The 26,278-nt window shown below is 49.6% G+C and overlaps 2 protein-coding genes across 2 annotated transcripts in view; one reads left to right on the forward strand and one right to left on the reverse strand.

Moving 5' to 3' along the window:
* IFT140 (intraflagellar transport 140) overlaps positions 1–26,278 on the forward strand; it is a 75,802-nt gene that overhangs the window by 34,429 nt on the left and 15,095 nt on the right. The window contains exon 18 of the mRNA XM_081298535.1: positions 2,237–2,427. Coding sequence (XP_081154661.1) covers positions 2,237–2,427 — 191 coding nt within the window. The remainder of the gene's footprint in view (positions 1–2,236; positions 2,428–26,278) is intronic.
* TMEM204 (transmembrane protein 204) lies at positions 4,234–24,809 on the reverse strand. The gene is made up of 3 exons (XM_081298529.1): positions 23,895–24,809; positions 15,392–15,547; positions 4,234–5,026 (listed from the first exon to the last, which is right to left on the reverse strand). The coding sequence occupies exons 1-3, from the start codon at positions 24,172–24,174 to the stop codon at positions 4,782–4,784; spliced, it is 681 nt and encodes a 226-aa protein (XP_081154655.1). The 5' UTR covers positions 24,175–24,809; the 3' UTR covers positions 4,234–4,781.

Raw genomic sequence — 26,278 nt, forward strand, 5'->3', positions numbered from 1 at the left:
TTTCCTTATATGCTTTAATTTTTCTTTGAGAACTTAAAGTTGGGAAAGTTCTTTTAAATTCTCTCTCTAAAGTTTCCCCCATATGGGCTGGGGATGTGGCTCAAGCGGTAGCGTGCTCGCTTGGCATGCGTGCAGCCCAGGTTCGATCCTCAGCACCACATACAAACAAAGATGTTGTGTCTGCGGAGAACTAAACAATAAATAAACAAATAAATATTAAAAATTCTCTCTCTTTAAAAAAAAAAAGTTTCCCCCATAATTTTCTCATTGTAGGTTTTCGTTTCTTCCACATGTCATGCATCTTTCTTTCTCATTCTCATCTCTCTTTATATGGTTATAGTTGTTCCAGAGAAGAGGTGTGTATGATGCAATCTCAATGCAGAGCCTCAGGTTAGGATTGGTCATCTTGACTCTGTTGTCTACTCAAGACTCTTTGCTTCAAGTCATGAACTGTGTTAGTGTGTTCCCACTCTTCCCACCTAGCTGCATGCCCACCTGAGGACCTCTGCCGGGCAGCCGAGATTCCAGTGCCAGCTCATCTAGCGTTACCAATCAAGGCTTGGCAGGATTTCTCAGCTCTGGGCTGGGCCTGGCCTGGACCTGTGGCACACACCAGCCACTTCACCTGATATTTGCATACAGAAAATGTATAGTTGACCTGCGTTTGCAACCTGTGAGATGTATTTTGCTCCTTTAAAAACTGCCCTTCTGATTATTTGCAAAATGCTTCATTTCTCCCATTTTTCCAGTGCTCACACATTCAGAGGTAGTTGGGGAGAAAGTACAAAGGCCCTTGGTCCCTGAACCTACACTGTGTGACCTTGTCTTGTTGCTCCAGTCTCCTGTCACATGGGATAAACAATCCCTGCCTCACAGAGTTGTGATGAGGAACCAAAACAAGAGCTCCTGTGAGCATACAGGGCATGGTGAATTATGAGAATTTCCTAGTGTATTCACACAGCAAATTGGGTTCTCATCAGACCCACACCAGAGCTGATGGTGTTATCCAGGGGAAGTTTGGCTGCCTCCTTGCAGTTCATTACACCAGGCAGGCAGAAACTCCTTGTTGTTTTGTGTACATTTTTTTAATTTCCACTGGATGCAGAAGCTGCCCAAACGTTCAGCCTTCTGCCTGATCTGACCCATGTATGACCCCTACACTCAAGCTGCTCTGAACAGAGCCCTTGTTATGGTCTGTGCTGTGCTTAGAAGGGCCTCCACAGCCACAGTAGGCCTGAGAAGGTCCAGGTTGAGTGTTTCTCCTCCATAAGACCTGGTCCCTGGGGCTACAGGTCAGGAGCTCGTGGAAACTGAGCTGGAGAGGAAGGTGGCCAGAGTTACCCTTTAAGAAGTCACAGGTGGGCTGGGGCTGGGGCTCAGCAGTATCGCACTTGCCTGGCATGTGTAAGGCCCTGAGTTTGATTCTCAGCACCACATATAAATAAATAAAATAAAAGTTCATCAACAACTAAAAAAAGAAGTCACAGGTGTTAGCAGATCAAGACTTGTAGAGAAGCAGGTCCCAGGAGGGTGTGTCACAATCTCCATAGTATAGGAAATGCTTGTACAGGTTGGAGAGACACCCTACAAGAGAGTAAGTGGGTCATGGGTACAGAAGAGCAGTTAGCAGCAGAAGGGACTGTGGTGGGGACAGCAGGAGTCTCAATAGCTTGAGTTTGGGGTCCTGGTTGGAGGAAGGTGCCCAGGTGAGGAAGTTGGCCTGCACATTGTACATTGTGCCCTGTAGGAACATCTCTCCTTCTCTGGGTGCTTGTTTGGGGAATACGGCACTAGGTTGACAGTTCTTCCAGAAAATTCCAGTGAGTCATCCAGGTTATCATTTTGGAAAATTTTTCCTGAAGTCAGACTACTGTTCTTATAACTTTCAGAGACCTCACAAAGATATATGTTTGTATCTGACTTGGTGATCTCAAGCTGGTAAAAAGTATTTAATGAAACATAACAGAAAATGAGAACAGTCATAGACATTTTAAATGTGAGAATCTGACTTCAGTGAGTTAGAGGCTGAAAACAAGATCACGCCTGGACAGCTTTTGTTGGCCTGTTATCTGTAACCCCAAGCCTGAATGATTCCCGATGATCCTAAAGAAATCACTTGGCCTGTGGCTGAGCAGAGCAGGGTGCCTGTCTTTGGGTAGATTTTCTCCAAAAGAATTAAGTGTAGGCATTACCTTTATATGTGAACTAACAGACACATGGGGCCTTTGTCCTTCAGCCTGGTGAAGAAGACAGGGTGAATTCTGGGCACCACCATGTCCCCCAGATGGTGGCCAAGAGACCCCTGCGAGACTTTGTGGGGTTGGAGGACTGTGACAAGCCCACTCGGGATGCCATGCTCAACTTCAGCTTCTTTATCACTGTTGGAGACATGGATGAAGCTTTCAAGTCTATCAAGCTCATTAAAAGGTGAGGTGACACAGTTTCCTTTCTCCTTGCTATCCTTCTTGACTGGATTTTAAAATATCAAGTGTCATGATATATTGAATGGTATTTTCTCTCAATGAATTGCCACTGAGCTTGGGTACCCAGACGTGCCTAGCCAGCCTCAGGTGGTGCACAGTGTGGCAAAGCTGTGAGCCTGGTTCTGGCATCTGTGGTACTAGAGCCTCTCAGATGTTTTTAATGGTGGTTTTGTTTTGTTTTGTTTGGGGGTGGGGGGCGGTTTGGCACTGGGGTTTGAACCCAGGTGTTCTCTACCTCTGAGCTGCATCCCTAGCCACTTTTATTTTTATAAATCTTGCAAAGTTGCTGAGGCTGGCCTTGAACTTGTGATCTTCCAACCTCAGCCTCCCAAGTTTCTTGGATCATGGGTGCACCCTACCATACCCAGCTGTTTTCATATATTTTGAGTGTTCAGGATACTTAATAGTAGAAAGTTCTGCAGTTGATAAGTCTTGCTGAAAATTTTTGATAACTAAACCCTAAAAACACCAAGGTGAAAATGCAGTTAGAGTTGCTGTAACTATTACAGTCAGGGCCTGGACCTCGTCTCCATTACCTAGGGAACTTGGAAATCCTTCACAAGAGCATTTGATGGATTTTAATTTTGAACGGGTAGAAAAATATGGAAAGGTGTGAAACTCGGTTGCTTGAAGCAGGTGTTGTATGCTGTGATGACTGTGGTGCGGGAAGCACCCTGAGATCCTCACTCCCTGTCTCAGACCAGTGTGGCCAGGCCTTTACTATATAGCTGGAAGGGCCTTTGTCCACATTGGCCATGTAGAAAAGAGGGCCTTTGGTTTGGAGGTGACATGCAGAGACCGAATGGTTAGCCCAGCCTCTCTTGGATTACTTTCATTTCCAATGAGCATGATCAGCCAGAACAAATGCCATAGCCAACTTTAAACCTCAGTGAGCTTTTACATAGTCATCCATATAGTGCTAACAACTGCTAGGAAAGGAGCCAAGTGGAAGAAGGCAAGAACTGAATGCTTACATCAACGTGCTCAGTTGCAAGCATGAGTCTGGTCATTTCTATATACTGTGGGATGAGTATGTCGTAGATGGTTAGTCCATAATTGTTTTTCATTCATTATGAGTCATTTTATGTGGGTTAAAATGTGTGCCATTTTACCATTTGTTCCGGCTAGCAACAGATTCCTGGCACAACATGGGCTTCAGAATCCAAACTGATTACCTTCTTTTCACTGGAAGGTTGAGCACAGTAAACATTTGGAAGCTCTGGGGCAGCCAGGAGGCCAGCTTACATATTGCCTCCAGTGTCAGGTGCAATGTTAGGCTCCTCTTCTGCCTCCTGGTGACCCTGGTCAAGCAGAGGCCCAGCCAGCCAACCACCAGGACTATAGTTATATGCATGGATTGACAGCCCTGAGTTTGGGGGCCAGTTCTGATCCCTGAATTGCAGACCCAGACCTGAGGTGTTTCCTGCCCAACCTAGGGAGTTGCAGACTGAGGGACAGGCTTAGCTGAAGGCAGCCTGGTTCTACAGGCACGCCACACCCACAGAACCTCCGGAGAGGCTAGAGGTCCCCCTGGGGAGAACCAGCAGAGTTCTTTCTCCTCCATGTCTTGTTGATCTGCCATCCCAAGGCCATGGTTTTCAGAGTCCATAGAGACTTCATTGCACAGAACCATGGATAAAGGCCATGTACTCCCACCAGATCTTCAGGGAGATCCTTTCTCCCCTCATAACATCAGCATTAAAGAAATTCCCCTTTTGGCAGTATGGATACGGTAGACACAGTTTTTAGATAAAGTTAAGAGGATTGCATTTATTTTAACTTAGAAAAATAGTCAAGCAAAATGCATACTACTAATCTGATTATGGCATAAAACCATCTGTTATAAATTCTGATTCACTCAAGGAATATCATGGACACTTCATGAAAAACTTCCTGGGTGTTCTGCTTTGTGAAAGGAAATATTACCAGGGATGCCCTCTCAACAGATACAGAATGAATTAATCCCAAAGGCAGGTAGAGAGCAGGGTGCCACATCACCTCTTCCCTGTCTCAGTTTCTCGTCTTCGCCCTTGAAACACATGGCATGAAGCCATGCTGCACTGGCCAAGGGAAATCGTACTGGAGGAGCAGGTGGTCCACGTGACGTATAAGACATATAAGACATAGGGTATATTTGTATGTAACAGAGTAAATATATACAAGTTATCGTACAGATTTATATTATGGATTACCAGACTTATCCCATACCTCTACACAAGCAGACATGGAAGAGTCCCTCCATTTCTAAACTATTCTGTTATAGTGGATATTCATAGGTAAAGTCCTGAGAAGGGCCTCTCAGCATGGAGATTCCACGTAGTCATTGTCTAGCCCACGGCGGAACCGTGCTGTTAGGGAGCGGCTGATGACAATCACCCGGGGTGCCATGCAGTCCTCCCTTCGGTGAAGAATGTTCCAGATGAGCATGGCAGCTGCCAGTGTGGCCAGAAGGCAGGCACCGATGTTTAGGTAGCAAGACCAGGACAGGTTGGTGTAGGGGCCAATTCTGTAGAATGTCACCAACCCAATGACCAGCACGAAGCCTGCAGACAGAAGAGAAGTACTCAGAAAGTCCTGTTCTGAGCCAGAACTTGGTCCAGAGCTCCCCAGAAGGCAAGCTACACCCCTTTCCCCAGCCCCTGGACCTGGGGCTTTGGGTGGGGCACAACTCTGGTAGCTGCAGTGGGTCCTGGAATCTTCCAGGTGTGGGCCTTTCCCTGCTCATAGCATCTCCCTTCTTGGATGAATCTCAGCCAGACCTAGCAATAACTTTGTGTTAAATCGACCTCTGACTTTTATAAATGCTTAGTTCAAAGCAAAAATAGGTGTTTCCTTAATCTTATCTAGAAAGTCCAAATTCCTGTTCTTGTGTGTCATCTTGTTCATGACTTTGCTTTCAGAGGAAGTAAAGATTCTCTTCTTCTCAAGATGGCCTAGAGTCTGTGCACCCAAAGAAGAGAGAAAGGGTGAGAGTGGAGAGTGGAGATTAGGGACCTAAGGAGGGTGGCCCACCCAGGTGGATCTAACACAGTTCTCTGCTTCTGCCCTGCTCTCACTTTGACCTGCCAGCTACATGGATGGGGTAGAATCACCTGGACCAGCTTCTGGGCAGCAGCACCAGGCCTCTCTTCCCTCCCACCCCACCATCTGGGTTTCCCAATAGTTAAGACCTGCAGCTATGCCGGGCAAGTGGCCCACACTTGTAATCCTAACCAGTAGGCAGTAGGGTCAAGAGTTCCAAGCTGGCTTTACCAACTTAGCAAGGCTCTAAGCAATTTAATGAGACCCTGTCTCCAGATAAAAAAAGGGCTGGGGTTGTTACTCAATGGTTAAGTGTTCCTGGTCCAAAAAACAAAAAGCCCTGTAGCTCTACTGTTGCTGCCTTTCCTATCACACAGTAGGCCAGTCCCACTCGTCCCCAGTAGCAGCACCCTCCATGGACCAGGTGACCTGGGTGAGTCTTTCTCATACATAAATTACCAAACTTTCCATTACCTGGGCTGGATCAGATCATATCCCCTTTCTGGGCTTTGCCAAGCTGAACCCCCACTACTATCCCACCATTGGCCTGCAGGCTGACCTGTGTGTCTGCTAGCAATGGCCTTCCACTCACAGAGCCCCAGCTTTCCTCAGAAAACCAAATTGTGGCCCTATGTGGCCTCAAAGGAAAGAGCAGTATCCATAGGCACAGGGAGAGACCGAGACATACAGATGAGGAACAAGACATACAGATGAGGAATGGGGTGATCATAGGCTTTGACTCATCTAAAACACAAGCAATGACTTCAGTGCAATGACATTGCTTCTGGAAAGTATGAGTGAACATTACCTGCCTCTCTTTTGTCCTGTGTAGCAGTAGTACCCACCATGCTGTGGATGTTTGTGTGGTGCTCTGTAAGTTTATGTGTGGAGGGCTTCTGGGTGCTTGTTTTCCACCCATGGTGCACTCTGCCTGCCAGGAACTGCTGGCATTCCTCTCTACCAGCAGAGAGTATGATATCAGCATTTGCATTAGTGGAGTAAAGCAATTATACCAGTGTTTCGTATTACGAAAGTGAAAACACTTTCAGTATGTGTCCCTTCATTTTCATGATGTCTTTGGGTGTGTTTTGCCAACCAATAGTTTGTCATGCTTGGGATTGAGGTAGGGTGGGTACAGAGGGTGCCACCTTGTGTCTGAGATGAGAGGCAGTGTAAGCAGGGCAGGGCATGAGGACTGAAGACAGTAGCCAGCAACATAATGCAAGTAGAAGGAATTTGCCCGCAGAACAGCAGCTGGTGCTGCCAGGGGTCCACCCACCCCTGTCATGACAAATGCTGTGCTCCTTTTCCTGAGCTTCCCTTCAGTTTGTGCATGCTACAGCAGCATTTTAAAAATTTGGTATGTGGTCTCAGATCTAATCCCATAGCATCCTTCACTTTTCTCTCCGTACCATCAAGGGGCACTACCTGGAGGGCTGACCCCACCTCACACCTCGCACAGCTCCCTTGTCTGAGGTCAGGTCGGTTTATATCACTGATGCAAAAAAGAAAGGGTTTGTCTGCAAGTAATTGCTGGCAAGAGACCTTATCTAGAGACTTGTAAGCTACAAGAACTTGATTGAAAGAGCTGACCTTGAACCTTCTGGAAAGGACTGACATGCTTACCAGAATGGAAAAGTTAACAGGGAAGCAGACACCAAGCACTGTCACATGCAAGCAGAGGGGAACCTGCCCTGCCCTCAGGGACCCAGCCTTGTGGGAATAGCACCATGTATCCCTGGGAGCTGTAGTCTCACTCAAGGAAATTCACAGTCATGGCCCCAAATCAAGTGCCTCTGAAATGCGCATCCATGGTAAACAGCCCAGCAGGGGAATTCAGTGAGAGTATGAGCAAGCATTTCACCAGGATACCTCAGATGTAGCCCAGGAAATATCACAGAGGACACACAGGACAGTTCCTGCATGTACAGTCCAAACATAGGCGCAGGAATAAAGCTAGCAGAATACCTGGGTATGGCTGAGTCTCTGGGTGGGGGAAGGACCTCTGAGGGCCCTTCTATCATGTTCCAAGTGCCACTCTTTAGATTCTGCCTCACTGAAGCTGGGCACATGGCAAGCAGCACATATCCAGGTTCACAGCTATGCTCACAGACTTTGTCAGCCCATCTGACACTCCTCCCACAGCCCCACACAGCCGTCAGAAAGCACTCCTCCTGTCTCCCCCACCATCTGAGTTTTGCTGTTACTATTTTGCCATGCTGGGTATCTAACCCAGGGCCTGGTGCAGGCCAGCCAGGTACTATACCCCTGAGCCACCCCAGCCCTCTCATCTCAGCCTATGGTTAAAGACTCAAGACTTCTCATTGCCTTAGAAGGTGACTGCACTGCAGCCTGGCAGACCTGCATGGCCTCCCATTTCCTCCCCACTACCCATAGCTTCCCTGCAGCCACACAGCCCTTTTTTGCTTCTCCAAAATGCCACATCCATCTGATCTGGACTTTTCCTCATGCTGCACTCCCTTTAGTTGACCAGCGCTGAGAAGGAGTGGCTCCTGTCCCCAGTCATTCCAAGCTCAGTTTAGAGTCATTTGGCCTCCTCGCCTGTCACTCCTAGAGCTTGTTCCACTCATTGACCATATGCTCCCACGCCCGTTCCCCATGGTTTCAGCAGTTACTTGCTGAGTATATAATTGAAGACAAATCACAGTAGGTGTGAAAGGAAATGGGCTACAGTGTGGAAAGGGAGATGAAGGGAATATCACCCTAGGCTTTTTTTTAGTGACCAGCACTTATCAGGGGGACAGTTCCCCACTGACCACTGTCAAGAAGACACATTGGAGCTGGTGCCCTTCAGCGTCTTTGTGCATAGCCTGTATTAAGCTGACCTGTGAGACTCACTGCCAAGCTAGGGACCACATAAAGTACCATCACTAGTGATCTCAAATGGCTGAGGCCTAGGGTTTTCCTTTGAAGAACTGGTGTTCTTGGGTGAAGGTGAAATTAAACACTATATCCAGAGGAGCTGGGAAGCAAGGGCTAGGACCTCTCCCAGGGAGTGGCATTTGGTGAGGTCCTACCATCCCAGTAGGCATAGGCATCAACTCTATAAACAAATGGGAAGCCTGATATCCTGGAGCAGATGCAGAGTGGGCAAAGCAGCAGTACCACCTCCTGCCCCAGGCGGCTCCCCCTTGTAGCACAAGATGGAGGCCTGGCCCAGCCCAGACAGGCCCTGTCCCTCAGGAGCCCACTGGGAAGGAATGGAGAGCAGCTCCCTCTGCCTGCCTGGCACTCAGCAGCATTGGACTGAGAGCCACAGCCATAGTACTTTATTGTCTGCTTCTTTCTCCTCCCTCTCCCTTTTTTCCTTTTTGCTTTGCTAGGGATTGAACTCAGAGCTTTGTGTATGCCAGATAAGCACTCTTCCATTGAGCTTTACCCTGAGCCCTTGCTATTTTCTTAAGATCAGCATAGTATGTTTTTTTTAAATAGGCAGACCGTTTTAACCATTTTAGTCTCTTTATTGCTTCCCCAGAGTTATCCATATTGCTTACCATGTACAAAGGCTTCAGAACATGTAACTGCTTCTACAAACACGATTTTTCATGTATTAGTTTAAAGAACACTCAGTGTGTAGATAAATTGATCAAAGAAATGAGACTTCACAGGGGCACAAACAGTCTGGACATAGCCACCTGTGACCTAAAAATACAAGTTGGAAGAGTGAGAGAGATGATGGAGCAAGTATGGCGAACAAGCCAAGTCTCCACCTCTCTCACCACCTGTCTTGAAAACCATGCTTGGGAACCCAGCAGCAGGCAGCACTGGGCTGATTTCCCAGAGTTCCAGGTGTCTCACTTCTCTAACAGGAGTGTGATTCAGGGTCTATACCTCATCTACCTTCTCCAGAACAGTACAAAGGAAAGCCTAGGACTGTGGCCTGCTGCAAAGGTGACTCAAAACACTCACCTGCATGAAGCCCAAGCTTGGATGTTGTTTTTGTGCAGCTTAGAGCACATACTTTTTTTTTTGGGGGGGGGGGCTGCTGACCATATCCCCAGCCTTTTTATATATTTTATTTAGAGACTGGGTCTCGCTGAGTTACTGAGGGCCTCTCTAAGTTGCTGAGGCTGACAGTTCTCAGAACATGGCTGGGCCTAAACCCTGAGAAACCTGAGCACAGGGAGGGGCAGATGAGGCCAGCACAGGGACACTTGTACTGCAAAGAGGGGACCCTGCCCTCATCCCTGCATGCAAGGACAGGCACAAGGGCACAGCTGTTAGCATCAGTCAGCTCCTGTGGTTGGCCATTGTCCATATCCTGCTCTGAGCCCACACAGAAGGGACTTTATGGACCATGCAGACATGTAGAACAAGGGTTTGTCCTTTTTATAACCAGTAGTAGAAAGCAAACAAAAAGAAGAAAGCAGATGTACATTGTACATATGGCTATGCACCATGTTGCCAATCTGGGCCACCTAAGGTGGGTAAAGAGATGTTTAGAGTTGGCTGGTCTGTCACACTGCACTTCAGGCATTATTCTAAAAGTTAGCTTTCACTTTCGGGACCTTCTCTGCTGGGAGAGGCAGGAAGGACTGGAAGGAGATGAACTTGAGCTGAGCCTGGCCTTCATTGAAGCTTCCCACTGTCACTGCCTCTAAAACAAGATTCCCTTTCTCCTTCGTATCCTTTCACCCTGAAGATTCTGCTCCCAAAACATTTTAGTGATGTAATCAGTTTGTCCAGAAACACATCTAAGGGAAGAGCTTCAGCAAACACTCAGTTCTGCACATGGGGTTGATTTCATCTCCATGAAGTCACGTTGCCAAAGCAAACAGCCTCTTCCTGTGCACTGGCTGGCCACAGTCAGTGTGAGTTACAACGCAGCCAGAGCATCCCTTTCCTCTCTCCCTTCCTTCCTGCCTGCTTCCCAGGGCCTCGGCTTCTGTCACAAGGCCTTCCTTTCAGAACGACTGTCTAATATACACACAGGTGGCATCAGAGGAAAGACCCTGGGGCTAACCCCTGACGCTCCCAGCAAATGAGACGCCTGTCCTTCAGATCTAACACCACTGGCTTCCAGAGAGAATGCTGAATAAGACCATCCAGGCACCGCTGGGGTTGGCATGCCCAGCATTTGTGTGCAGCAAGATGATGGTGATCCACATGGTTCTGGGGAGGGGGATCATGTACTTCCACAGGAGCCTGAGGTTCTTGGGTATTCTCAGTTGCAAGAAGGAATGGAGAGATGATGACATGCAGCTGGGATGGTACAGAAGACAGAGAAGTGAATTATTCAGAATAAACAAAGACTAACTATTTTCCCATAACAACCCCCAGAAAACAGCAAAATTCCCAACCAGCTCACGATGTGAGCTTTTCAACAATGTTTATCCTTTCAAGGGTGGATCTAGTCAGCGTCCCTGGGGATGAGCTAAGTGACCCTGAGTATATGGTGAGTTTGCCATCATAAGAAAGTTGTGATTTCCAGAAAGGGAGCTGTGGATGTGGAGCCAGGGAAGGCTTATGGCAGCTTTCTTTACCAGCATTCTGCACTGGCTGTATGGGAGACAACCAAAACCCAGTGTCAGAAGTGGTCTGGGTAGCACCGATGAGTTTAGATTTGCAGATGGGCTCTGAACTATGGAGATAAAGGTGTGAGCAGGCAGAAATGGACACAGGCAAGTTCGTCAATGTGAGAGAAAACTCAGCATGTGGCCCAAGGCCTGACAGCTGGCTTCCATAAACATTTGTTGTTGGAGAGGAAGAGATTGGTGCCTCCACAAAGGACAGCTGGCCTTCCCAGGGTGTACAATGCAAGAGCCCAAGTTCTGCATGTGCGGGCATAGTGGAAGCAGTTTGAGGATGGCAGCTCCCTGTGTGGGGGTCACCCAACAGGACTCCAGGGGAAAGTTAGCAGGACACCACCAGCATCCTCCTGAAAACCCACTCCTGTGGGCAGGGTCATACGTCCCTCCACATAAGCAGATGGCACAGGGTGGAGGAACTCATCCCAGGATACATAGCAACAAGGATACAGGCAGGTGTGGGACCCAGGAGCTGGGTTCCACGTCTGCCTGTATAGATAGAGCACTGGTCCCCAGCTGGAGCACTAGCCAGGACACACCTGGGAAGACTGGGACCATTCTCCAGTGCAGAGCTGAGGAGCCTCCCGAACTGCACTTCTGCAAGCCCCTAGTTCCCTGTCATATGCTGCGTGCGGCTTGGCTCGCATAGGCAGAGGCCAGAACAAGCTCACCACTTTGTAGGCTATGGGCCTGGCCCTCTTCCACCTGTGCCTGCCTACACAGCTGGCAAGACCACAAACCAAGGGAAAGGTGCAGGGGAGAGAAGAGAAGAGACCATCAGAAAGTAAGTAAAAGAACAGACGTGGGAAAAGGACCACAGAGCAAGCTGGGCAGCAGCTGCTCATCTCAGCCCTCCCTCCCCTGGGGTCACAAGCACACAGGCAAGGAGCCTATCATCACTCTTGTTGCTTGGTGCTTCTGGGAGGGCTTCTGTGTATTGTATCTGAATGAGCTGATGGATCAGTTGGTATAGGAACTGTGCCCTAAAGGGGCCTCAGGAAGGAGAGGACAGGAAAACACTGGCATTTTGTGCCTGCCATGCCTGTTATACAAAGAAACCAGAAAGGGCGAAGAAGAAAGCATCTGGTGAAGGACAGAGCAGGGAGGTAGAGTGAACTTGCCTGTGACAACTAGAGTACCAAGAGCCTTGGCCTGTCTTGTCTCCTAAGGACCTTGGCAGACCTAGCTGCATGGACCTTGATGTCACAGGCCTGTCTGACATGCGGAGTGATCCATTACAGGGAAAATGCAGGTTTCCACAGGTATCCAGTGCATGGACAGAAAGGAATGTTTTCAACTTTAAGGTAAAATGAAACCATACTTAGAAAATCAAGTGCAGATGCCAGCACCATGGCACATGTTAGGCAGAACTTATGAGCCTAAACCACCAGACAGCTGATATGCACATTCCTGACGTGAAGACCTGTGGGATGCAAGGAAGGTCCTTTTCCAACCCAGGGCCAGGCGGAGTGTGGCCCTGGTGTCCAGAACCAGCTGTGGAGTCGGGTAGACAAAAGCCCAGACCCTTGTCTCTCTGGGATAAATCGGGAGCTTCCCTTCAGCACATCGTGTTTTTGCTGGTTTCCAGGTTTCTCCAGCCTCCTCCTGGAGTTAGTTGCTTTCCTCCTTCTGTGCATTAGCATCTCCTCTCCCCTCCCTGCCCACCTCACCCCAGCTCTAGGATTGAGGTTTGCTTGACAACAGGTAACAGCAGGCGTTTCCTCGTCCTGTGACAGGACATCCTGGCGCCCTGTAGTCTCTCCCTGGCTTTAAAACAGACCAGAGCACAGGAAAAAACCCAGCGCTAAAATTAGCAGCATGATAGAAGAAAGGCCCATAACTGTTCTCTGTACTGTTTGTCAATGAAATGAGTCTAAACAGACCAAATGCATTTCCTTTTGGGGCAAAGCGGACCTGTTAGGAGAGTCATGCAGGAGGGGTTTGGCAGCCTGTGGAGGCTTGAAAAGCCACCCAAAATGCCCAGGGCTGCTGCCGCCCAGTGTTCTGGCTTTTTCTGCTGGCCTCCACCTGTCTGATGATTTTTGAAGAGTCTGTCCAGCCCTTTCAGAAGTTGTGCTGGCCTAGAAATATTCAGGGGTTGCAGTAACCACTGACACCCTTCACACACCAGGACAGGGCCCCTGGAGGCCTTTGGCACATCTCCAGGACTGCTGCAAAACAGCTCAGTTTTAGTTAATGTGAGACTTTTCCCCATTTTGGTATTTTAAAATGTATTATTTGGAAGCAACACTGCCTTCTGAAACCAGAGTTTTCAGGAGACAAGCTCTCAGTCTGATGTGCTAGGCCCCAAGTAGTTCTAATAATTCCAAATAGGAGTCTTCGGAGGAAGACAGTAAGAAAGACAGCAATCAGTTTGATTACCCTGCTAGGAGGTAGGAGATCAGAATCTAGAACTGTTACTTGCATTTATTTTATGTCACTAAAATAATCTTTTTCCATTTATTTCCAGACATAGCACTTTCTATGGCATCTATTCAGTGTTGTGCTTCCAGAAATCTTAGTTTTTGTTTCTGGGTTTGTTCTCTTTCTAAAATATCTTTTTATAGCCCAATTTTTCCAATCATGTTTTCAAAATCTTCCATTTCCTTCTTGAAGGGATGGAATTCCAGAGGGTCACACATGATGGAGGTCTGGCTTTAGTAAGAACAAGGAAAACTTTTCCTGTTTTGTGGCCTTTAGGTCAGCAGAAGGCAAAGCAGATAACTTTCCTAAATATGTCTCATAATTTGGAATTCTGTGTTTTTATCCTCAGTCATGGAGTAGGAAAAGAGGCAGAATTGATCCTTGATTTCATTCTACCTACTTCATTTATTCTCATAACCAGTTGGGGCTGGGCACTAGGTAAACTGCAGTTGGCTCAGCAATTCTCCCAAGTTCACAATGATAGCCATGGACACCAAGATGCAATTCCTTGTCTCTTGCTACTGAGCCTTGTGTTCTTCCACTGGGACATCATGATCCTGCCTTCCTGCTCTGACTCAGCCACAGGGAAGTGACTTTCCCAGGACTATGTTGCTCAGCTATTCATAGCACTCAGCCCAGTTTCCTTACTATACTCCAGCCCGTTCTAGCCCAGAATGCCGGCTGGCCTCATTCTGGAAATTGCATTTCTCAAGAAAGATAAGGATCCAAGATCCATTATTCCTAGAATGATTCACCTCAGACTTCCCACAGTTTCCTCTGTTGGGACTGTACATTTGACACTGGGAAAGGCTGCGGTTATACACTAAGAAGGAAAGTACCACATGCTCTAGCCCTGCAGACAGGAGCCTTGTGTTTCTGATGAGCTGACTTGTCTCAAGTGAGTAGCAAGAAACTTGAACTTCCCTGGGTTGGCCAGGATCCTTAAAACTCTTTTGAGTCCACAGGCTAGAGCAGAGGTCGTTGGGGGTAGGGGTGGTTACAGACATTTGTCCAGAACCACCAGAATAATTCTCTGGATCATTGACAGTGCTCATGGTCTTGCCCTTTAAAAACAGCAAGGTGTTCTCATGCCCTGTCCCACCTTGCCCATTAGGGCCCAGATGAGCCCAGATGGCAGGTCCAGTGTTCCAAACAGGCTCATTTTCCAATGGCCCAGAGCCATATCAAACCAAGAATCCTGACCTCACATGGGGCCCTACCACACAATTGCACAGGGGTGAGGGAGGCAGGTCATGGCTTGCATCTGTGACAGCCAGAAAAAAGCTCTGTGTGCACACATATATGAACCTCCTCTGTCTTTGGGCAGCATGGGACACACTGGCATGTCCTGTGTCTTAGTTTGCTCGTAAGAAGGGGTTACACTGAGGGAAGGAGGGGAAGCAGCGTTGACAATAGAACATGTGTCTGGCCTTTCTTGTGCCTATGCCTGTGAGCTGGGGCAGCAGGAGGCCAGAGTCAGGTTTGGGTTCTCCTGTCTATCCAGTACAAACCAGTTCTTCCCTGGCTGCTTGAGCAGACAGCAGGAACATGAGTCTCAGTTGCCCCTATGTGGGTTTCAGAAGGGCAGGGCAGGTACAGATCCCATAGACTGGGAAAAGCACATCACCCCAGTAATCTAGCACTGCTTTTAATAGGAAAAAGGTTGAAGAGACACAAGGCCAGGTGACCAGGTTCTCAGTACTCCTCACCCCTGAGTGCACATGTCTGTCTTGCTTTTGCCCACAGTAAGGGAGGGATGAACATGGGGGCCATCTTTGGCCAGGTTCAGAGGTGCAGCCTGTCCCCCATGTCACCCAAGGCCCTGGGGTACCCCCATGACATCAGGAGGCCCTAGCAAATTGGCCAGTCTGATGGGGCTATGGCATGGTCACTCTGCCTGCCCAGAGTACTTACTTGCCAGCTGGAATGCAGCAGCCATAGCCTCCTCCCAGCACTGGGAATCAGGTGACATTAAAGGCAAGCCTGTAAGCCCCAGGACGAAGGTGAGCTGACCCATGGCGAGCGCTGCTGTGGCCACCATATTGCAGGCACGCATCATGTCGAACTGCACTACGGATCAAGAAGGAGAGGGACATGTGGTTAGCACAGGAAGCAGCTTGGAGAGGAGCTGAATCAGGTGCACTGGCTGCACTCATCCTTCCTGGGTCTCTGCTAGGCCTTTAAAAAGACAGTAACTTGTCCACCCACCTCTGACCCTGGTCCTGCCCGTGCCTCTCCCTGGCCACTAAGGGCTCATCACAGTACTAGTGGTCTTGTCCCACCTCAGATGGCCCTTCTCTGGTTTTTGTCTTATTGCAGCAACTATTCCATAAAGACGCCACACGGTGGGTTGAAAGTGGAAAAGGAAGCCTGCACTGATAATGCTCAGGGTCCCTGCCCCCCATGCCGTGGCAGGGGCCCAGCCTTCCCCCTCTGCTTTAGCAGTCAGCTTTTCATGCTGTTACCCCTCCCTCCTCATTCGTGAGGGACTTGAGCCTATGACATTAAGTAACTTGTCACAACCAGCAAGGGGCAGAGCAGGAGCCAAACCTGAGTCTGCAACATCAAGAGCCCCCACTGACTCCTTTCTTCCATCATCTTGTACCCTGCTTCCAATTCTGCTTTCTACCCTACACCCTGGTCCCAGGAGAGTAGACAGGAGGACCAACCCTCTGTAAGTGAACTGATGAGGAAGGGTGGGCAGCAGGGAGGGCTGGTTGCATGTCTTTGAAAGAGAAGCTTTGCCTCTCCCAAGTAAAACCTCATGCAGAAGCCTCCATGGGATTCTGGTGATGGTGTCTTCCCACCATGCTGTCACTTCCAGGCTCCAGGTTATTCCAAAGCCAACAGTGGGTCTGTCAATGAACATGGTTAGAATAGAGGGACTGTGCATGACAGCAGCAGCTCACTTAGCCCCAGTCTTTGGCATTTCCATGTCTTCTTGTGATGGAACAGTAGTTAGGAGGTTCTGAATCACAAAGTTAAGTTGCTGCAGATAGCACGTTTTTAAAAGGCATGCGCTGGAGCTTTAAGGTGCTCTTCCAAGAGTTGAGAGAGAATAGACAATTGGTTTTCAGAATTGGGTCACCGAAAATGTCATAATCAGAAATGCAAGAACCAAGCAAGAGAATAGAATCTCCGAGAGCTGTCATCTTCCCGATGACCACTGCATTGTCACTCTTCATGGCCCAGATGAGGACAAGGAAGGTGGGGAGGCTTGTGCACTGGACAGGGTGGCCTGATTGTGTAAGTGAGCGTAGCCAGCACATGCAACCTATTCTGAAGACTTGTCAGTCCCTCTGCCCACGCCTCACAGAGGATGGAGGGTGTCCTGTCCTTGTGCCTCAGCAGAGGCTTACAGGGCGGGAGGGTGCTTAGTCTTTGTGAGCCTTTTTTTTTTTTTTTTTTTTTTTTTTTTTAAAGAGAGAGTGAGAGAGAGAGAATTTTTAATATTTATTTTTTAGTTCTCAGCGGACACAACATCTTTGTTGGTATGTGGTGCTGAGGATCGAACCCGGGCCGCACGCATGCAAGGCGAGCGCGCTACCGCTTGAGCCACATCCCCAGCCTCTTTGTGAGCCTTTACATAGTTGAAGGACAGTTTCAAACTGCCAACGTGAGCAGTTACATATAGCTTAGTCTCAGTGTTTGTTGAAAAAAGTAGGTTCAGGGAATAGCTCAAAGCACTCTGGCTCAGTAGCACCTTTCCTCCCATCACATGCTGGGCTCTGCACCCTAGCACAAATGATGGGCATCCATTAGCCACTCTCTGTTTCTGTTCCTCTGCCATCCTCTGTCCCATCCCCAAAGCCCCAACTTCCCCTGCTCCCCTTATCTGCACACCAAAGGCAGACCGCCCCCAGGCTCCCTCCTCTCACTCCAGTCTTGTGACCCAGGCAGGTGGGTGACCATCAGAGTTGGGTAAAGCTGCATTGAAGATATGCAGTCCTTGAGGTGAGTCCACAGGCCTTGGAAATTCAACTGTCAGGAGTCTTCTGCATACTTCCTGGCCCACAGTTGTGCCTTTAGTACTGACTGTGCCCAGGGATAACCTCCACACGGGGAAGGGTAAGCAGCAGTGTCACTGAGAGATCCTGGCTGAGAAATGACCTTCCCGTGGTGATGCACACCTGTAATCCCAGCGACTGGTGAGGCTGAGACAGGAGGATTGTAAGTTCTAGGCCAGGCTGGGCAACATAGCAAGACCATGTCTCAAAAATAATAATGGGGATGTAGCTCAGTGGCAGAGCACCCCTGGGTTCAATCCCCAGTACTGAAAAGAAATTATTTTTGCCATGTGCTGGTGTGGTCCTGAACATCTATTTAAAACCCCCATGCTGGGCTGGGGATGTGGCTCAAGCAGTAGCACGCTTGCCTGGCATGCGTGCGGCCCGGGTTCGATCCTCAGCACCACATACAAACAAAGATGTTGTGTCCACCAAAAAATAAAAAATAAATATTAAAAAAAAAAAAACCCATGCTGTCCACCGTGAAGCGAGACCCCTTTCCTGTTGGTCCTTCTGAACCACTAAGGCAGTGTGAAAGAAGCCCCTTCAGCACATGAGTAGAACACAGATCTATTTATGGGGCCCTGTGCCACAAACCATCTGTTCAGGGCCCCATGTGTGCCCCACCCCATCTTCAGGCCAGGATGGTGTCTGTGATTCATGCTCCTTGTGGGCTGCATCTATATTTAGGCTGTGGAGTCACAGAGTCTTCAGGGGCTCTGTGCCACTTCCCGCCACCAAGGATCAGCCTGTCCTGCCCATTGTGTTTTGAGCTGTTTCCTCCATGGCGTCCCCTCCTGTCATTTGGAGTTTGAGCAGCCCTTCCCAGATCCCAGGCTTTTTCCAGTGTTGCGCTTCAACCTGGAGGTAGTGCAGCTAGCTCTGACGCTAGTAGGCCTCATGCACACTGCATATATAAAGAGCCTCACAGACGCACGAAGCCCCTGGTCTGCTGGACAATCAGAGCATCCCACATGCAGTTACTCAACTAGTGTGCTGCCAGAGAGCAAATAGAGGTGCCTGAAGAGTTTATGTTCTTTAACCCTCAGAATAACCACAGAACATGACTCGGGAGATGCACAATGGGTTAAAGGGAGCCCCACTTGTTGGTTTAGGGGCTCAGCATTGGGGCAGTCCTCCACCGTGTTCAGGCACAACTTGGAGAGGAAGAGAGTGGGTAGATGTGGGTTCCAGAATGATGTGGAGAGAGAAGTAGCATTTGAGGAGCTAGAACCCCCAAGGGAGTTGAGCCCTGGTTTGGTGGCCTGGAGTGTGGGAATCAGGGATAACACCATGTTGTTTGCTGAGGCTCAAGGCCTAGGAGGAACCAGGACTTAGCTATTCTCAATTCCCCAGACTGAGGGACCAAACCCTTTGGCTGAGGCAGGTGGCCCAGGTCAACTTGCCAGAACCTTCCTGACTGCAGAACCTTCCACTGTCAGCTCTAACAGGTGTCTCCCCAGTTCCTTTCTTCTGCTAATCTCCCATCTATTTTCATAATACTCCCCACCACCTTTTTTTTTCTTTATCTTTCATATATGAGAGAAAACATATGACCCTTGAGTTTTTGTATTAAGCTAATTCACTTAATATAATGCTCTCAGTTTCCATCCAGTTTCCGGCAAATGACTGAATAAAACTCCACTGTGTGTATATACCACATTTTCTTTATCCATTCATCCATTGACAGATACCAAGGTAGTTTCCATAGTTTGGCTATTGTGAATTATGCTGCTGTAAACATGGGTATTCGTGTATTACTGTAGCATGATGACTTTAAATTCTTTAAAAGGGTTAGGTACCAAGGAGTGGTGTAGCTGGGTCATTTGGTGGTTCCAGGCCTAGTCTTTTGAGGAGCCTCCATATGATTTCCATAGTGGTTGTACTAATTTATAATCCTACCAACAGTGTAAAAGTGTTCCTTCCCCCTCCACACATCCTCACCAACCTTTATTAGTATTCTTGATGACTACCATTCTGACTGGAGTGAGATGAAATCTCAGTGCAGTTTTGATTTGCATTTCCCTGGTTGCTAGGGGTGGTGAACATTTTTTCATATATTTTTGGCCGTTTTATAAGTATCTGTCTAGTTCATTTGCCCATTTATTAATTGTTGTTGGGGGGGGGTAAGTTTTTGAGTTCTTTTTTATATCCCGAATATTAATCCTCAGAAGAACAGCTGCAAAGACTCTCCCATTCTGTAGGCTCTCTCTCCACATTTTTGGTCGTTTTCTTGCTGTACCTGCATGTTTCTGTAAGGTGCCGTCTCCATGTGTAGGACAATATGTGCTCCTGAGGCTCCTTTCCAGTCTGATCTGGAAAACCATCTGTGACTATCTGTGGAATTTGCCATTCTTCATAATGCTCTGTCATCTATACACTTAACTTACTCTGTAGTTACTTTTGCCATTTATGACCAACCCGTAACCTCTCTACTTTAAGATGGTAGACCTCTCTACTTTAAGATGGTAGACCTCTCTACTTTAAGATGGTAGACCTCTCTACTTTAAGATGGTAGAACTGGGGAGGTATTGAACTGTGGCACGACTATTAATAGTATAGGAATGGCCCAGTGGTGTCCCAAGCTCCGCCTGGAAGGCCAGGAAAGACCTCTGAGTGAATGGGGCTGACCACTGCTGGCTGCAGAAGAGTGGCCTGAGAGGCTCTTGTGGCTGGATATGTCGCTGCCGTGAGGCCAGAAGACCACCATTCCCAGAGCCAAGAAGGGAGCATGCACTGACCTCTGGCCTGTCTTCCACCCACAGCCCTGCCCTCCCACTGTCCTGCTCCTCAGCTGGCTCTTGCGTCTTCCTAGCAGCACTGTGACAAAGATTCTGTGAGGCCACCCACCTCATAAGCCACCATGCAGGCCTCTGCATGAGTGTGGGTCCCAATGGCCTCACCACAGGGAGCACTCACAAAGCCACACTCCATCTGAGAAGGAAGAACTCCTGATGAAATTCGTTCCCATGGCCATCCACCTGTAGGATCCACCATGTCTAATATGTCACCGGTCCTGATGCTGCCTGTGTTCACAGCCTGAGATGATCCCCTAGAAAGCATGGCACAAATGTGCCTGGCCAAGCAGGGTGTCAGCACAGGTAGCCAGCCAGCCTATCGAGTCAGGAGTGTGTGATGTCCAGCATGATGCTCATGAGCCTCCTGAGAACGGAGGTGGGACTCTCCTTTTGGGAACACTGGGTCCAGCTGGTCCGCCCCTAGGTTCAGTTATATGTTCATCTGTTCACGGGTAGCCTCAGACTTAGGGAGCCTGACGGAATGCATGAACTACAGGAAGCAGAATAAATGTGAAAAATGAAGCCAGCCCTGAAGTCAGGTAGTCAGAGGGACTCGCAGGTCTCCAGACCCCTGGCTCCTCACAGGGAAGAGAGACCCTGATCACTAATAAAAGTATGGGCACCATAGGAACAAAACAGCCAGCTGATGGGAAAATCCAAGGTCCCAGTGTGACAAAGGTGCTACACAGGGGCCTGGACCTGCATAAGCATAGGACAGGCCCTCATGGCCCCTGAGCCTGCTGGCTCAGGACACCCAGCAGCACAGGGCAGAGTGTCATGGGGTAGCCCCTTTTCCTGTCTCTTGGGCCAGCCCTTGGGGTACTTGCAAGGGAGGCATGCTGAGTGGTTCTGGCTCAGTATTCTCCAGGCAGGACCTCAGGGTGCAGAGCTGGCAGATGTGCCTGTGCTCATGGGGTTGCAGTGTGGGTTCTGTGACCTGTCTTGACCTCACCTCGGTCCTGGGCTGGTTCTCAGGGTGGCACTGAGGAAACCACCATGTCAGCCCCATGACACTGGCCACCAGCCTGTCCATGGGGAAAATCAGCCTGAAGGAGGATGTCGGCCCTAAACTGACTCCACCTGTCCAGGCAGTGCCCTTCATGGCTGCCCCTCCATCAGAGTGCTGATTCTAGACCCCTATGGACTGAGGTGTGGGGTTTAACAGGAGCATTTTGAGGCCGGGCTTAGGCAGCAACTGTCCATCAGCCTGGGCACACAGGTGCACACGAGTTGGAGTGGTGAGTTTGTTATGGGCTATGTGGATAGAGGGGCCTGCTGGTAGGGAGAGGAACAAGTGAGGCTGCTTTTAGGCTTCATTGATGGGAGGAGTCAGGAAGAGGAGCCAACACCATCATCTCCACCTGCACACCGCTGGGTGTGGCGCCATGCTGCCCCCTTGCCAGTGGCTCAAGCCCATGAGTTAGGATCTGTAGTTTCCCTTCAGGAAATGCTGACTTAGGTCTGCTTTGTTCCTATCATGTTTCAGTCTCAATATGTGTTAGAAGTTTTATTGGCAACCAAAATTACCTGTTCAGCCTGTTTTCCTAATTTGGTCTTCTCAGTCCTTCCTGAGAAACTTGGACCATTTCCATTGTTTGAACCAATAATCACTGCTCAGATTCATTGGGGTCAGCTACCTGCAAGTGCCACGTTAACTGAGGAGAAGTATTTAAAGATCGTGCGACAAGTTTGTCAAGTGTTTGGACAGAGCATGCATTCAGTCTCAGGGAAGTGGGAGCCCTGAGGACCGGCAGTGGGGCTAGCACTCAGAAGGAACAGACAGGAATGGGCCTTGAGGGACCAAGGGTTCAGCTAGTCTGAGGCAACAGGCCTCAGCAAGTGGTCAGCAGGGGAATCAGGGCAGCTACACACCCTGCTCCTCCTGCCCCAAGACTGCAAATGCAGGAGGCAGTGGGGGCAGCCTGCTTCTAGCTACTTGGGGCACCTGGGCCATTGAGAAGCCTTGAGGCCCAGGGCAGAGGCCGGGGGCTGGTGGAGGTTCCCACCTGCTAGGTGGGCCAGTGCTGGTCCCAAAGAATAGTGAAAGCCCTGGGACTAGAAACCCTACCTGTGTCCCAGCCCCAAGCCAGGAGGTCCAAGGCCTCCAGGTCTATGTGTGTTGTTACAGCCCACATAAAAGGCAGGCACAGAGCTATGAGTTGCTCGATTTCCTTCTTAGAATGACCATAGAATCCAAAGTGAAGGCTCTCTGCCAACAGGTCACACAGAGACGCAAGTTCAGCTGTGTTTATGTGGTTTCCCACAAGACACCTGAGTTCTGGGAGCTGGTAGAGATTTTTGAAAATGTCCATGTGCTTTGATCTTTTTCAAAGGAAGGCTGTTGTTGGGCACCATGGCGAACACTTGTAATCCCACTGGCTCAGGAGGCTGAGGCAGGAGGATCACAATTTCAAAGCCAGCCTTAGCAACTAAGAGAAGCCCTAAGCAAATTAGTGAGACCCTGTCTCAAAATAAAAATATGAGAAAAGGAGGTGGGGCTGGGGATGTGGCTCAGTGGTAAATCCCCAGTACCAAAAACAAGAAAAGGCTGTTGTTCCCTGCTTGTGAAGGATGAAGGAGGATACACAGACCATCCTTTTTACCAGCTTCTCCACCTGTGAAGTGGGGATGTCCCCAGTCTGGGCTCCCAGGCTCATAGCAGGTCAGGGCCCTGAACTGACTGTTGCACTCAGTGTTGCTCGTGGACTTCCAGGAACAACTCAGAGCACTGAGCAGGCACCTCACCTATGCCTCACATTGTCTTTCAGGCTAGTGTTGCTTCCAAAACAGGCAAGATCCAACTTTGAGACATTGGGGTCTGCGATTGAGACCCCCCCCCCCAGTCAGCAGTTCTAAGGGGTCATCCACGATCTGGGGAGAACATGAATCTCAGCAGAGTGACTCTTGTAGATTACATGTTCTGTAGCAAGTGTCTATTCAGAGCCAGATCCAGGCACCATGCCTTGCACTTTCAGAGTGAGGTTCCCAACTTCCAGGGCAGCAGATAGGCCTTTGGACAAGAGTGGGGAGCCTGAAGGCAGAACAACACTCTGCCTTCTGCCATCATAGAGCCTCCTTGGCCTCCTTCCACATATCCCAGCCGAAGTCAGGCCCCAGGAGTCTCCCCTTGCTGCTACTCACAGCCCTAAAGGTCCTGACTAGTTGACTAGTGTGGAAATTAAGTCAGAACTCAGCCATGTATTCTTAAACTTCTTGTTTATTTTACTTTTTTTTTTTTTTTTTTTTTTTTTTTTTTTTTGGTACTGGGGATCGAACCCAGGGCCTCACATGTACTAGGCAAGAGCTCTGCCACTCAGCTACATCCCTAGCCCAACAAAATTTTTTTCAGCCAAGGAAAAATGTCTTTCATTGACTGGATTACTGTACCTGTCCTTCAGCCATGCGTAATGGCAGAGAAAGCCCCCACTTGTATAAGGTGAATTCCCTGCAGAAAGAGTGAGAGGCAGAGGATGGACCAAGCAGGAGCAAGTCTTGTGACCTTGCTCACCAAGTGAGGGTGGGCATAGGCCCAGTTTCCCTCTCCCAGTGGCCTGGGCACAGCCTTCCCTCACCCAGCCCTTCTGAAGGTGACACAAAAATAAGCAGACTCACATTTCACGGTTCCTCGAGATTCCTGGAAGCCTGCTGTCTCAGAGCCCCAGCCCAGCGCCTCACAGTCCTGTGTGTCCTCCTGCCCAGCTCTGGCCCCAGGGCTTGGGCCACCCCGGCCCTTGTCCACCAGCCAACAGGACTTCCACAGCCCCACGCTGCGCTTGCGTCCGTCCTCCAGCGTCTGGTAGACCCAGTTGGGGGTAAAGGCTGCTGCGTTGTTGAGAATGAGGGAGACGAGGGCCACCAGCACAGCTGTGGCCACAAGCTTCTGGATGGCCATCACTGGCCGGCACTGTCTGTTAGAGCAGAGAGGATGCCAAGTCCCCTTCAGGTGCTGCGTGCCCAGGGAGAGCTAAGGTACTACTTGGGGCAGCTAGAGGACGTCGCCACTCATTCTCCAGCCAGGCACAGGAGAGGGGTATGTGGGGAGAGGCCCATGGAACAGGTCCAGGTGAGCCACTCACGGCCCTGCCTTATCCTCCCTCCTGCACCTGGAGCAAGGCCAGGCCTGTGCTGAAGCCGGTCGCCATGAGGCCCATCCTAGGCAGGAAACAGGAGCACCAGCAAGAATCCAGAGTTGTGAGTGTGCCGTCTTCCTGGGAACCAGAGGCCAGGAGGCCGTGTCCACAGCACCTCTTCTTGCCTGCAGCAGCAGAAAGCAGAATGTGACTCAAGAGGCAGGCGCCGTGGGGTAGTCAGCCTGGGCACTCTCCTCAGAACCAGCTCCCAGCAGGGCTGCGGGTGCAGTGAGAGTTCAGCCGCCTCTGCTGTCTGAGCCCTGTCCCAGTGCCTCCGCCTCAAATGGCAGGTCCTGGAAAGCAGAGCCTGCTGCAAGGAAGTGTGTGTGCGCGCGCGTGTGTGTGCAAGCTCGAGTTTCCCCGTCTCTTGCAGAGAGGAAATGGTTGTTTGTGAGGTGTTTTTGGTGAGCGGGAGGCGTAGCCAACTGCAACAAATAGCAGCCCTACCACAGAGCCAGACACCAACAGGATGTATTTCCTGACGGGAAAGGCCTGGGGAGACTTAACTGCTCCAGCTGTCCCCCTGCCACTGCCCCTCCCCCTCCTGTCCCAAAGAGAGGCCAGGGATGCTAGCCCACATACTCTAATCACCTGTCACATTTGAGCCTGGCCAGCTGCAGAGGCAGCAGCTCTTGTGCTGGGCCAAGGGTCTAGGGACACTATAGAACAGGTCCTCAGGGTACAGCACCCAGTCTTCCAGGTGTCTCCCTGCATAATAGGCACTATAGGCCACAAAGCACCAGAGCCTGCCCTTGAGTAGGGACACACACTGGGAGGGAACAGAGGGAGAGACACCCCTTAGATAGGCTGCTGTCTGCTGGCAGAGGCCATATACCTCAAGGGAAAAGCTGAAGGGGTAGGCCCCACAAAGAGAACCTCCTGCTGAGGTGGTCCCTGAGGTGGCCAGACAAGGTGAGATTGTGGACATGTAGAGGTGGGGCATGGTGCAGAGCCTGGGACAGAAAATGTGGATTTTAGCCATCTGTGCACAATGCTGATGTGACTGTCGTTGCCTCAAGGCCAGACACAGAATGAGACTGGTGACTTGGCATGCTATCATGCTGCCAGGGAGTTGGGAAGGCTCCTTTGTTTCGAACCCATCCGCATCAATGGACAAACACAGCAGAAGGGTCTAATATACCCTTCCATCTGCAGAAACCTCAGCCCAGCACTGGGGCCCATCCTCCAGGGCTTGGGAGTTGCAGGGATGAACACAGATGCAGGTGCCATGTTTCACCTGAACCCACCTTGGGGGGAAAGCACAGTACATCATTTGTGTGCAGAGTCCTATTACCTGCAAGGCCCAGGTGTAGGAGAGCAGCCTCTTGGCTGTTTCCTACCCGAGTGCATTGCCAGCCAGGTCCTGGGTGGCATTTTCCTGACACCAGACTCCTGTTTCCTGGGACTGGAGTCTTTGGTCACATGATGGAATGTGACTTCATAAAAAAGCCTGACTTCGCGCACAGGCTGAAACTGCCTCTGCCCAGCCTATGGCCAGGTGTTGGTCCTGAGAAGCACTGGTCCCTCATTTCCCCAAGGGTGTTCACAGGATTGTTCTCTCTGGAGCCGGCAGTGAACACAGTAGCTGCCACCTGCGTGTCCAGGAGCAAGGGCAGGTTTAGGGCACGTTGTCTCCAGCACTCGGCATTCCTAAGCACACAGTGCAGTAGGTGTTTGTGAAGAGGGCATTTTCCCAAAAGTTGGGAAGGATTTGGTTTCCCTCCATGATTAATTAAATCACTTATTTTTAAGTAGTCTTTAAATGGTTAATTTCCAGTGAGGAGAAAGCAATAGGTCCAAAACCCAGAAACTTTTTTTTCCCCCCAGTACTGGAGATTGAGCCCAGGGACCCTCTACCTCTGAGTC

Source organism: Spermophilus citellus, assembly GCF_964194105.1.
Source record: "Spermophilus citellus genome assembly, chromosome: 6".
Classification (NCBI taxonomy): Eukaryota; Metazoa; Chordata; class Mammalia; order Rodentia; family Sciuridae; genus Spermophilus; species Spermophilus citellus.